The 13317-nt window shown below is 46.8% G+C and overlaps 1 protein-coding gene across 2 annotated transcripts in view; it reads left to right on the plus strand.

Annotated features, from left to right (window-relative positions):
- Gaba-b-r2 (gamma-aminobutyric acid type B receptor subunit 2) overlaps positions 1-13317 on the plus strand; it is a 168502-nt gene that overhangs the window by 149813 nt on the left and 5372 nt on the right. For both annotated transcript variants that reach the window (XM_076788463.1, XM_076788464.1), the window contains exons 3-14: positions 4920-5057; positions 5224-5391; positions 6169-6344; positions 7165-7354; positions 8339-8572; positions 10136-10196; positions 10261-10495; positions 11121-11361; positions 11467-11589; positions 11673-11783; positions 12315-12539; positions 12631-12813. In XM_076788463.1, the coding sequence (XP_076644578.1) occupies positions 4920-5057; positions 5224-5391; positions 6169-6344; positions 7165-7354; positions 8339-8572; positions 10136-10196; positions 10261-10495; positions 11121-11361; positions 11467-11589; positions 11673-11783; positions 12315-12539; positions 12631-12813 (2085 nt within the window). The remainder of the gene's footprint in view (positions 1-4919; positions 5058-5223; positions 5392-6168; positions 6345-7164; positions 7355-8338; positions 8573-10135; positions 10197-10260; positions 10496-11120; positions 11362-11466; positions 11590-11672; positions 11784-12314; positions 12540-12630; positions 12814-13317) is intronic.

The raw sequence follows: 13317 nt of genomic DNA on the forward strand, positions 1-13317 counted from the left end.
CTCGGCTATCTATCCGGGCTGCATGATCATTTGCCGGGGGTTCCCGACCCTTTCGCGCTGTGGCGCGAGCGCGGCGTTATCGTTGCGCGCGGCTGTTACGTTCGACTGACGTAATTAACCGCCGCGGCCAATAATTCTGGGGGTAATGCCACGATTTAATGTAACGGGAGATCAATTAAGCCGGACGTAACAAACGTTCATTACGAGTTGATCCTGTGCAGGTGCATAAAACGCGGGCCCGCCCCGGCAAGCAAAATAGTCTCATTTAATTAGAACGATCGTGCGACGGAAAATCGTCGCACTGCGGTATTAACCGGCGATCGGAACCTCGTTTCCCCGGATCTGTAAATACGAAAACAGTTTTCGCACGAATTTTCGAACAGCCGTTCTTTCACGGGCCGCTTTCCTCTCCCGCTTCCGACGTTGCGCGGACGATTTTCTAGTATCTGATAGGGTGAAACGCCGTGTCCTATCAAGGCTCGTAGATGTCCCGTGAATATTTCCGTAGTTCATTGAACGGACACGGTAATAGCGATCGCGTCCTGATTATCAGATTGCTGCGGCGCGCCGGTATGCAACCGTGGTCTCGCTGAATTTCCCTCCTTCCCGGGTCCCCGGTTTCCCGGTTCCAGGCCGAGGGAACACCTGTCGCATACAGGGTGGTCTGTAAAATATTGACCGTTATTTTTCCCGTCGAAACGAGCTCAGCTTGTTCTACGCTTTGCCGCTCGTGTGCGTCCCCTCTTCTCTTCTTACTGCAAAATCGAGCAGCTTTCGTCGAAATAGCTGGGCTGGCTAAGGGAGCCTCGGGGTTGCGCTCCCGTTTCCCAAGGATCGGAAGGGGTGTTGCGAAACTGTTACGAAATTTGAGCCCGCGAGGAGATACCACCGCCCGATTGAACGAGATACATAGCTGCCCCCTTTGGAATCGTAACTCCGCCCTGTAACTAAACCTGCGCTCGTTTAGTCAACCACCGTTATCTCGAGGCTCGCACGCCACCGGAGTCAAGAGGATTAAGGACCAACTCGGTTCCATTATTTTCTTTTATCGCGATCGCGGCCATTAATTTCGACCGAGTCCATTGCCGGCTTCCAGAAATAAGGGAAAACCCGAGCGGTGCCCGAGACCCCATTCCTTGTCCCGGTTTCGTGCTGTCTCTCCAAATCCTCCTTCGACTTCGATCTAGTTCGAAGTACGCGAGTACTTCTTCCCTGCGAAAACGGTAGCTGCAGCAACACCATCTACGATGCTGCACACAAGGCCCCGATCGCAAGGGAACCGTTCAAATTCGTTCGTCTTTGACGAAGTTGGAAGCGTGCAATTTTTCTTGGTCACTGCGAAAGCCCTAGCTGCGGCAACGCCATCTACTCTGTCTGCACAAGACTCAAGTCGGAAGGGAACCCCGCAACTTCAATTTTAACGAGCGTTTGTACTGCCGTGCGGTACATGCTAGTACAAGAGCTCGTTAAATGTGTTAATTCTTCGTGTTTGGCAAAGCTGGAACGGCCGGAACCGCGTGATTTTTCTTCCCTGCGAAAGGCCGAGGTGCCAACGCCTTAAATCTTCCCGGCTCGATTGATCAACGATCCACGCGTTTCCGGGATTCGATCGACACAAGACGCGAACGACGCCCCGTGGTCCTAGCTACCTTCGGGTTTCGCAGTTTGTTCGGGAAACGAAGGGCGAGGGAAATGGAGCATGCGAATATCGCTCCCGGGTCCTTCCATGCGCCGGGAACATGTTCGTGTTCGATAGGGCGGAGAGGATCGACGGGGAGCCGAGGTAGAATCGGTGCTCGGCGACGGGACGTTATGAATTAAATATATCGGTAAGCCGTAGATAATGGAATCTCTAACGAAATTGGTATGGACGGCGGAGACGGGGTGTCGGTTGCGGGGCAACCGCGAATGACGTAGACGTTTAATTAATAGCAGCCGACTTAAATGCTTAAACGCCCCGTGGAACGAGTTCACTGGGCCAGGCGTCGCGACGCGTACCGTCGTCGATCCGCAAGCCAGCTATCGCTAATTCGCTACGCACACCGATGCCTAAACCCCGGGTATGCCGCTTGCGGTTCCCGATCGCAACATGGCGGCTATACCTAACGCCATATGCTCACCCAATTTCTTCCGGAATACTCGGGATCCCTAATATATATATATATACTTCCTGGTACCCTAATTGGGCTGACTCGAAACGATGCTCGAACAATAGGTTCTTTAACATTAAACCTACCATCACCAGTCTAAATGACCGGTTCCAGATTATTTATTTTACAATTACTGAAATTATGAACATTCTTTCACGGGAAATGATTAAATAAATATATTTAGTAGAGCATGTATTATAATGCGAACCGCACGAAATCTAAACAAATTCAATCTCATCATTTTTATAAGACAACATGTATCGGTTACTTTTAAGCCTCGGTAGATTTAGTGTTAACACTTCTTGGATACCTATTCCTACCGTGTGTGGTCAAAATGACCGATCCTTAAAAAAAGTGGTTGTTAATATAATTAAACGTAGATAATAGTTGATTTGTTGCCGAATGAATTAGTAGATGAGCAACTTCCAATAAAATGACGATGCAAATTTATTTTTATATAATTACAATTATATACAAAATACTGCGATGCTCTCTCCTAGATTTACAAAATTGTGCTCTGTGTCGTCCATCTTTGCGGTTTGGATGTATTTGCCATGAAACAGTATTATCAACCAGGCACGTGCGTAAGTTGATAGCGTCTCATTCAATAAGGCGACTCATTTATTTTGAGTTGGTCATGCCACATTGAGAATAGCCTCTCTTTTATACTGATTGGTTAGGTATAGAAGAGTAAATACCACATTATCTCGTGCGGTCAAATTGACCGCCGCGATAAGTAGGGCAAGATACATATATTTCTTGGAAAAAGAAAAATAAATACTGAAAAATACATTGTATACTTTAAGAAAAGTCGTAAAGATAAATAGCGATGCGAAAATGTTGTATGTTCGAAATTGTACGTAGAAGTTTGAAAAGGTCAATTTGACCGTCCGTGGTAGGTATAGTGGTAACCTTCCGTACCATTGAGATTATCTTCAGAGTTTTTTACTGATGTATTAGGTCATCCATAAGTAAGTAAGGTCCCATAAATAATCTAATTTTTCACTCTATTTTTCAACGAGACGGTTTAATGTACTTACGGTTATTTAACCATCGTTTTCTATGACCTCTTTCATATTCAATTACTCGTTTTCTGCCAGAAATGCACAAAATCCGCAATCCGCTGATGGCGGACGTATTTTGGTGCGATTCATTTGTCCGAACCCGATGAAGATGTCCGAACGCGTTATTGCTGGCGTGGACACGTCGAAATAAGATGACCGCCGGTGCATGTGATCGAGAATCCAGCATATCCGCGGCCCAACAGCCTAGATCGCATCCGTTTGTCACGGCGAGCGACGCGTCGGCGTTGCATGCCGGTTCACGGCACCGCTACACGCTCAATCTTTGAGCGGACGCCCGCTTCCATTCAGTCCCATTTTCTCCTCCCGTGTCGCCCGTTGCTCTCTATTTTTATTTTACCGTTGGCGGGCGCGTAGCTGCCCGCATTTGCATAGTATGAACGTGCCCGCGTATATTTTACGCCGACGCGGCCCGAGAAACGTCGGGAGCAGCCCGGGTAACAAATCCCGCGTGTCAAAGCGAGGCTTTGCGCTCCTCCATCGAGGACACTCGAAGACAAGCAGGTGCGCGCCGCACGCCAACGCCGGCAAACAAACGTATACATACAACGGGGAGAACGCCTAGCCAGGCCTGGTCGGAGCCTGGATGCGATAGAAACTTCCACGACGCGGCAAACACGAGCTTGCGAGGCACGGGCTTGCAAGAACAGGCGTGTTTCGGTGCCACGGTCCCGTTTCGAATTTCTAACAAGCGCACCTGCGAACTCGACTGCCTCCACGACGGATTACCGTTGGATACGTACGATCAGAAACGCCGCACGTTTTCAAAATGACACGGCCTGGAAACGTTTGGAATTTAATGCACACATTTTCGAACCAGTAGACCGCGGATGTTTATGCATTTATGGCTCCTAAAAGTGTTGAAAGAATGCTGGAGCAGAAAATTCGACAGAATTTTGTAGGATTATTTATTCTAGATCTACGCAGCAACTACCGCTGGGAATAAGAATAAAATAAAATGATTCCACAAAAAATTTGTCTGCAAACTGAGAATTGCATAAACATCCGCAGTCTTCTGATGAGCCTGTGATCTATTTACACCTATTTACAGTCGATCTGCGTTTATAGGAACTGTAAACTCCATTTGCAGGAACCAGCTTTTGTTCGACGTTAGTTGTATGGACTCAGAATTGAGTCTCTGCTATCCGAACTATGTTTTAGTATACTTTCAAGCGAACGTAGCCACAGCGGAAAGTTTGTCCGCATTTTGTTTAGACGAACAGGTAGTTTTATTTCGAAATTGGACAAGAATTTAATTCGCTCTTTAATAAGCAGACTGCGGATTTTATGCTGTTATGAGAAAAATGTGTAGGTACAGGGTGTATAAAAATTACAGGTCACGACCATCATATCGTGATTCTACACCTCCGGATCGGTGGAGATCTGTGAAAAAAATGCACCGCAAAATTCATTTTGACCTCGAAACTTAAGGTCACAGTATCGAAAAATTTGAGCGATGAGTACCATACGATGCAATAAAAGTCAAGGTGAATTTTGCGGTGCTTTTTTTTAACAGATTTCCACCGATCTAGAGGTGTAGAATCACGCTGTGGTGGTCGTGACATATAATTTGTATACACCCTGTACAATTTAAGACGGTACAAAGATTGGAAGAAGTTTCTTGTTTCAGCTTGTGTAGACTGCAATGGTAACAATCTAAATCGAATATCACTTTATATGATTCCAGTGCAACGCGGCGGTGGGGGTGAAGGCGTTCTTTGACATGATGCACAGCGGCCCCCATAAAGTGATGCTATTCGGTGCAGCTTGTACCCACGTCACCGACCCCATAGCAAAAGCGTCCAAACACTGGCGTCTCACGCAGGTAGGCAGAGAGACAGTCGAGAATAAAATCGCGTTCACAGTTAACCCGCATACACAGAAACGTTTCAAACAGCACCGTCGCGTCGCGACGTCTAAACTCCGCCTGGAGAGTTTAGACAAAGGAGAGTACCCACACCCCCCGAAAACCCGTCCTACCTCTGTTGCAGCTCAGCTACGCAGACACGCACCCGATGTTCACGAGCAACAGCTTCCCAAACTTCTTCAGGGTGGTGCCATCCGAGAACGCGTTCAACGCTCCTCGCGTGGCGCTCTTGATCCACTTCAATTGGACGAGGGTCGGTACCATCTACCAGAACGAGCCGCGATACGCCCTGGCAAGTATCTCCCCGCAAAAACTGCTTTCGAACTAACAGAAGAAGCTTCACCACCCTCTCGTTCCAAAAGGGAAGACTGATCGCTCCGGGGAACCTCCGTGTTATCCAGGAATTCTGTATTAACCAATGAAACGTTCAATTACTATCCTCAGTTCTCGTGTTCACCATCTGTTGCTTCGGGATGCGTACTTTTTACTCGTCACGAGCTATCCTTCTTTTTTTTCGAGGCCATTTTTCCGTGAATTTTTTTCCAGACAAAAATAGTGAACCTTCCGCGTTGGAATATTGCCCGCATATTTGTCGTTATTTGAAGTACACGTGTGACATTTTTTTTTTAAAGTAAAAATAATCAAAATTGCATGAGCTATATATTTTCTTTTTTTTTGTAGAATATGTTTTGAAAAAAATGCGAGCTGCATTGATTTTACGAATTCTTTAAAAAAAAAAATTAAAAAAAAACAACAAATCCAGTTTTTGAAAATGAAAAACCAGAATACCCCCAAAGAATATCGTGTCCTGGTTTTTCTCTCCGCCATTTGCTGCGTCAGGTTGAGTACTTTTTATTGTAAAGCGTGCAGAACGTAGGACGTTATGTTTTGCATACAGCAGAAGATCGTGGCAACGTAGGATAGGTATGTATCGCGGGGACCGCATGACGATGACGCTTTGTGGATGGTCATCCATTAGTTCAAATTGATCGTGAAACTGAAGTTTCGTCTCTGTTATTAGTCGCGTTAACTTCGAGAGACAGTGAAGGACTGTGTCCCGTGGTTGCAGGCGCACAATCGATTGGTCGCCGATCTAGACGACAGCAAGATGGAGGTTGTGGAGACGCAGAGCTTCGCGACGGAGGTGAGCAGCGCGCTCGAGAAGCTCAAGGAGAAGGACGTTAGGATCATTCTAGGAAATTTTAACGAGGACTGGGCCAGGCGGATATTCTGCGAGGCGTACAGGTGCGCAAGAAATTACGACACATTGCCTCAGTTTATGCCAGCTACTGAATCGAGCGAACACGTTGGAAACTCGTGTGGGTTTTGATGCGAGCCGATGTTAGCTAATGAGATCTTTATCCCTCGATGATCCTGGGGGTAATCTACACAGTCCTCCATTACAGTTCTCTTACCAGAAGACACTCTCATCTTCTCCGCTCCGTAGTCAGACCGTTCGGAAGAAGTACCCGTACAGAACGAACTTTAATTCTTTAAGAAAGTTGAAAAACATCGATTATATCTAGACTACGGCTCTTTATGCAAAATAAAAATTGTTTCCATTAATTGCAAAGCTTTCGAATCAAGGAGGAATTTATTTATCTTTTCAGTCGTTTTATTAAGTCGCAAGAGGTTTATCGATGTTCTTAAATTCATTAAATTTTCCACCGTGTGATATTACACTCGCCTAGTTGTGCTATAAATTCATAAAACCCGCAGTCTAAGCATATCCGATGTGTGCACAGCTTTGAACTGCTAGTTTGCCTCCATTAAATAAACTACGCCTTAAAAGAGCATACATACTCAGTACCGTCTCTTAAAATAAAATAACGAAATATCGAGAAAGCGTCAGGCTGCGCGTCTTTGATTTCCCTTAAAAATAAGCTGCCGCCAACATGTTAAAACAATAGAGGCAATCCGATTGGAAGGTCGTAAACGCTTACGGCTGGTAGTAACGTTAGACATCGAAAACGGAGATGGTGGCAGCGCGACAGAATAAAAATGCCATAAGGAGGCGGAACGACTTCGGGACCGATCGGAACCGTTGCACGATTCTCGTTTCCAGATTCGGCATGTTCGGCAGAAAGTATCAATGGGTGATCATGGGTACGTACGCGGAGGAATGGTGGCTGCGTTCTGACGGGGATTGCGCGCCCTCGGAGCTCTCGGAGGCCCTGCACGGCGCCATTTTGACAGACCTGCTGCCGTTGACCTCGGAGGAGCGGGGTCGTGACACTTATACCGTGGCCGGCATAGTAAGACGATCCTTTCCTTTGTTAAAGTATCGCTGGGAGCCGGGGTGGTCCGTCCGGATCGCAGTCTGCAAATGGTTCCAAAGATTAACCTTTTTGCTACCAACAACGCAGGGGTGGAAGCAACCCTTACGCTTCTCAAGTGAAAATTGATTTTACAACACGAAATAGAGATCTACTTTTGGAGCCCAATTTTGAAACCTAATTTTAGGGTTCTTGGGGGGGGGGGGGAATGAATCAAAAATCCATTTACATGTCTTCATTATACATATCTCGAAGTATTCAGAAAAATGTTTTTATGTAAAAATGACGGTGCTAGACGATCTTGAATGCAGGACCTTTTTTGGAGAGGATTTCGAGGCGTGACAAATAACAGCCGCGAAATATCAAATTTTTTTGTCAGTTTTCATATTAATGGCTACAGAAGAGCGCGGGGATTTTGCGAAATATTTCAAACGGTTGTCACGCACTCAACAGCGTCTACCGTAGCCATTTTTCCGACAAATGACATGAAAAAAATTGTATACATACTTCGAGACATGTACAATAAAGACCTCTGGATGAATTTTTGATTAATCTTTCTCCCTTTCCCCGAAAAATTCTAAAATCGAGCAGGTTACGTAGGTGTTACCCGTTAACCGTGTTTTAGTACGATTGAGTGTGCCACCATAATTTAGACTGGCAGCGAAAGAGACGGAAGAAAATACGTTGCATTGACACACAGAAAGAAGTTAGCTTACTTAGATTCCCCAGGCTCCCTGGGACCTAGTTTCCTTTATCGGTCACACGCATTGATCTTCGAACGACAAAGACAAGACTGCCTCGGGACTGAGGCTTTCCAGGGATTGGGACATTATCGGACACTGTTTCTCATATTTTTTCGTCGTCCCTGGACCAGCTCCCCAACTCCCAGCGATTGTTTCTGGACGCCTAGGCCGGCCAGTCGTTCGGAAAATTCTTTACGCTTCCGGTTCGAATGTTTTCCAGACGCCGGATCAATATCGGGTCGAGTATGACTCGAGACGGGGCACGGAGTACTCGAGGTTCCACGGATACACGTACGACGGTATATGGGCGGTCGCTCTGGCTATACAACACGTGGCGCGCAGGATAAGACACTATCGTCGCAATCAGACCATATCGGATTTCAGATACAGGGACTCGCTCTGGGAGAAGCTGTTCCTCGAAGCTCTCAGGAACACCAGCTTCGAGGGAGTGACGGTGAGCACCGCGGAACTACGGCTTAAACCAACCCTAAACCCTTTACCCCAAAAGTCTTAACTCTTTGCGGTCCTACGTCGACTGGCTCGGTATCGCCAGATGGTGGAGGTTGTAAAAGGAAACGGGATGGGTCTAGGTCTCCAGCAGGGTCTATTTTATATCGTGATCGAACCTGCGGGCTTTGACAATAACGATAAGGATTATGGGAACTGGCAGAATACGAGTTTGAAACTAAAGGACCTCCGGTCAAATTTATTAACGCTTCGAATGCCGAACCTCGAAACTTGATTATTAGTGCAGGAGCTTCTGTTTAGTTTCAATCGGTGCTGAATACGGTTGCGAGAATATTTCGCGTACTGTTGTTCAGGTTGCTTTTTCATTCGTTCTTGATTTTGTTCGATCAGATCCCCAATTATGCAAATACAATTACACCGCACCGATCGAAGAACAGCGAAATAAATGCCGAGGTAGCTGGAACGAAGCAACAAAAGTCGCGAAGACCGCAACGGCTTAATTCCCGCCGCTGTAGAACGGGAAAAGGGCGCCGGTATTTAATTCGAAACAATCTGGAACCGTTCCCCCTTGAAATTCGTCCTCGGGAACCGATGCGACGAGAAAAACCGATCGATGCGACCTTCCGATTCGAGAGCATTAAAATAAATGGAAGTTTACGCTCGGCCGACGATTCGAACGATCCGCCCGTCGCGCCGCACCGCTCCCAGGCATTCCACTCAAAAACGTCCGGCAAAATTGTTCTCGCGCTTCGATCACGCTTTTCGCAGATACCCTGGATATTAATTCGCGGCCGTTGCCGCGCGCTCCGATTCAAACACTTTTCCGAGTGATTTTGTTTACCCGTAATCACGGGCGCGCACGTTAATGCCTCGATTAACGCTGCGCGCTGTTCTTTCCCTTTGCCAATTTCAGCTTTGACGAATCTTGAAAATGCCGTCCGTGGCTGCGTTAACTCGATTTCGCTATACGACCAATTACCGACGCGAATACAATTAAACACTTTTTGATTAACGACGGGATTGTTTTGCCTTATCGAGAAGCTGGAGAAATGAAATATAAAAATCGTACTCGATATTGCATCGAAATCGGATTTATTCGAAATTGTATTGAATGAATTAATTGACGGAGTAATTGCCCAATCACTAATCAAGATTCAAACGTTTCGATTATCATTTTCACGTGATTGAAGTAGAGATGAGAACATTTCACAATGAATGTATGGCGTTTGCAGCGGCCGCTCGGTAAGTCTGGGAGCTTGGGGCTGTGAAAACGGTGGGCAGGGACCGTCTAGCTATCTAGCGGCCAGTCACGCGCGCCCTCTCCCCACCACTCCCTCATTTCCCCGCCCAATACGGCCTCGGGCGGAGCTAGCGGGAGCCGTGTAGCTGTCGAGCGGCCAGTCACGCGCGCCCCCTCCCCACTGCTCGCTCGTTTCCCCGCCCATTGCATCCTAGGGCGGGGCTAACGAGTCCCAGAGTTCGCTTAAAGCGTTTATACCCACCGAAAGGCTATTTTACCTCGTCCAATGACTTCGGTTGCCTGTTCCAGGGGCCGGTGCGGTTCTACGATAACGAGAGGAAAGCGTACATTCTGTTGAAGCAGTTTCAAAGTGAGTAGGCGAGTCGTCACTGTCCCTCGAGTGTCTCGTATTCGTACACGCGGCGTTGTTGCAGGCGGGAACGAGGTAAAGGTCGGGGAGTATGACGCTGTCAATGATGTTCTGAACCTGACCAGGGGTCAGCCATTGGTCTGGAGAGGGAGATCACCGCCGAAAGATCGAACCCTTCACTTGATCGAGCACTCGACCGTAAATATTACAATCTATGCCGTGCTTGCCTCGGCGGCAAGCGTGGGTATCGTCATGGCAGCCATTTTTCTTGCCATCAATATCAGATACAGAAATCAAAGGTGATTATACGAGACCGAGGTCTCGCTGTCGACTTCATGGAAACGATGCGCCGGATTGTCCTCGGTACACGAGCTGACACGTGTTCGGTTCGTGAACAGACGAAATAGCAGGCGAAAATTGCGCGCGGGAAAATTGGACACGCAGATAATTACTCACTCTGAAAATTGGGTTAACACGTCCGCTACCATCCTTTGTTTGCTTGCCTATTCACATTGCTAAAACGTTGTATTAAATACAAAACGCATGACCATCACTGAAATATCAAAATAATTTAATAAACGAACATTATGGACTCTCTGAATATTGTATTCTATGATTTTAAATAACAATGTGTATAAAAATCGGTTCTAGTTTCGACGGTAGCGAACGTGTTCAATGAAACCTTCGAAGTTCTGAGCAATTTTCGGCGTGAACGATTGTCTACCCTTTCAGCGGGACGACGTGGCCGTGCGTAATTTTCGCGTGCGCTTTGTCGCAGACCCGTGCCCGATTATCTCGCAGAGAAACGTTGCCTAAAAATTCCTCCGGATCCCGTTTGTTGTCTTTCCATTTCCGTTGCGTGCACGTTCCGCCAGCATCCCTCTCTGTGGCTCTTCTCACGACCGACCATCTTCAACGTTTCAGATACATAAAAATGTCATCGCCGCATTTAAACAACCTCATTATCGTCGGATGCATGCTGACCTACAGCAGTGTAATTTTCCTTGGGTTAGATTCGCAGCTGTCCAGCGTAACGGCATTCCCGTATATTTGCACCGCGAGAGCGTGGCTACTGATGGCTGGTTTCTCGTTGGCCTTCGGTTCCATGTTCTCGAAAACATGGCGGGTACACTCGATCTTTACCGACGTCAAGCTCAACAAGAAGGTGAGTGCTCTGCATACCCAAAACCACCTACCACCAGTAAACCCATATACTCTATTCTCGAACACGATTGGTCCTGATCGAATCTGCATCATTCTGATCGTATAGGTTATAAAGGATTACCAGTTATTTATGGTGGTCGGCGTATTGTTGGTTATTGATCTGGGGATTATGACGACGTGGCAGGTCGCGGACCCGTTTTACAGGGAGACCAAGCAAATGGAGCCCTACGTACGTAAACGTAGAGATCAGAAACCGAACGATCTATGAAAATAAATCGGCATTAACCGTCCACGGTATTCGTTTCGTTGCAGCCTCATCCTTCTAGCGAGGACATAATCATAATACCGGAAAACGAGTACTGCCAGAGCAACCGGATGACCGTTTACTTAGGGTGCATATACGCGTACAAGGGTCTCTTGATGGTGCGTAATAACAGTAATTAAACTTCGGACTTTTATACGCTTGCGAAACTTGTTGCTCCGCTGAACGGGAGAAGATGCTGACGTTTCCAAACCGCCGCCGTATTTGCGCTGCAACTTTCGTTTCGAAAAACGTGAGAATTCGCATGAAGATCTGTAATTTAATGGCGGCTACACGCTGGTTGTGTGTTTGTTGCTAGAAAGTGGGATGGAAGTCTCGTCTTGTAAGTAGTGTAGGCTCGAAGTAGGTTATTTGCTTGTAACCTTAGGGACCGGTGCTGGATTAAACAATAAGGAAAGGGCACCGTGGAAAACGTCTGAATTTTATAACCGAGCCTAAAAACCTTTTAAGCGCTTCGAGCCTGCGAAGGTTTTAATCCGACACTGCTAGGACGCCTCAAAGGGTTAAAGCTTAGGTGTACAATGTAGCCAAACGATGTAATTTATCGCATCGACACGGTGGTTGCTACGATTTATCAGGAGGCTAGACGGTGTCCCGTGTCGTATAATCGTTTCAAGCTTCCCGTGTTGCAGATATTCGGCGCCTTCCTCGCGTGGGAAACGCGACACGTCAGCATCCCCGCGTTGAACGACAGCAAATACGTCGGGATGAGCGTGTACAACGTGGTGATCATGTGCGTAACCGGAGCAGCGATCAGCTTCGTGCTGGCCGACAAGCAGGACGCGATGTTCGTAATGCTGTCGGTGTTCATAATATTCTGTAGCACGGCGACCCTGTGCCTGGTTTTTGTGCCGAAGGTACACAATATCGTTCGAATTCCCGTATCGTGCGCGTTGCCGTTCACGCGACGACACTGTTATGCTTAAGAGGGCCTGTTTCCTATGGCAGCTGATAGAACTGCGAAGAAACCCGCAGGGAGCGATAGACAAACGCATGAGAGCCACCCTAAGGCCGATGTCGAAGACTAGGCGTGACTCGAGCATGAGCGAGTTGGAGGAGCGGCTGAAGGAGGCCACCCTGGCCAATCAGAAATTTCGTAAGCAACTTTTGGAAAAAGACTCCCAGCTGCAGGTAAGCGAACCACCTAGAACATTTCTATCACAGAGGATAAATTGCGGATAGCCCACTCGATTCTAAGTAGCCGAATTAATTTTACGCACTTTGTTGCTTAACGCGTTCACGGACAGTAAAAATTTCAGCGAGCTGCGAGAATAGACAGGCAATTTTTCTTGAAACTAGTTGTACCATCCGAAATCTGATTAGACATGAACAATAATAATAAGTTAACTGTCATTGGTAATGACAGTTGGTCATTACTTTGAAATGTATATTAATTACAAAACCTCAAGGTTGTATAAGACTAAATGAATAAAGATTGGCTTTAAAATGTGAATGCTATTGCATTCGTGTCATTTTGCATCACTATGAAAATGAATGCTATAGCATTCACGTCCGTGAACGTGTTAAAATCGCGGTAGACGGCATACCGCACAAGCAACCCGTGACTTTCTTCCGATAGATTGTTCCGATATTTCATAAAGTAGGTACGTTGCATTTGATAAAACATTTTAACAG

This window comes from Halictus rubicundus, chromosome 5, assembly GCF_050948215.1.
Source record: "Halictus rubicundus isolate RS-2024b chromosome 5, iyHalRubi1_principal, whole genome shotgun sequence".
Classification (NCBI taxonomy): Eukaryota; Metazoa; Arthropoda; class Insecta; order Hymenoptera; family Halictidae; genus Halictus; species Halictus rubicundus.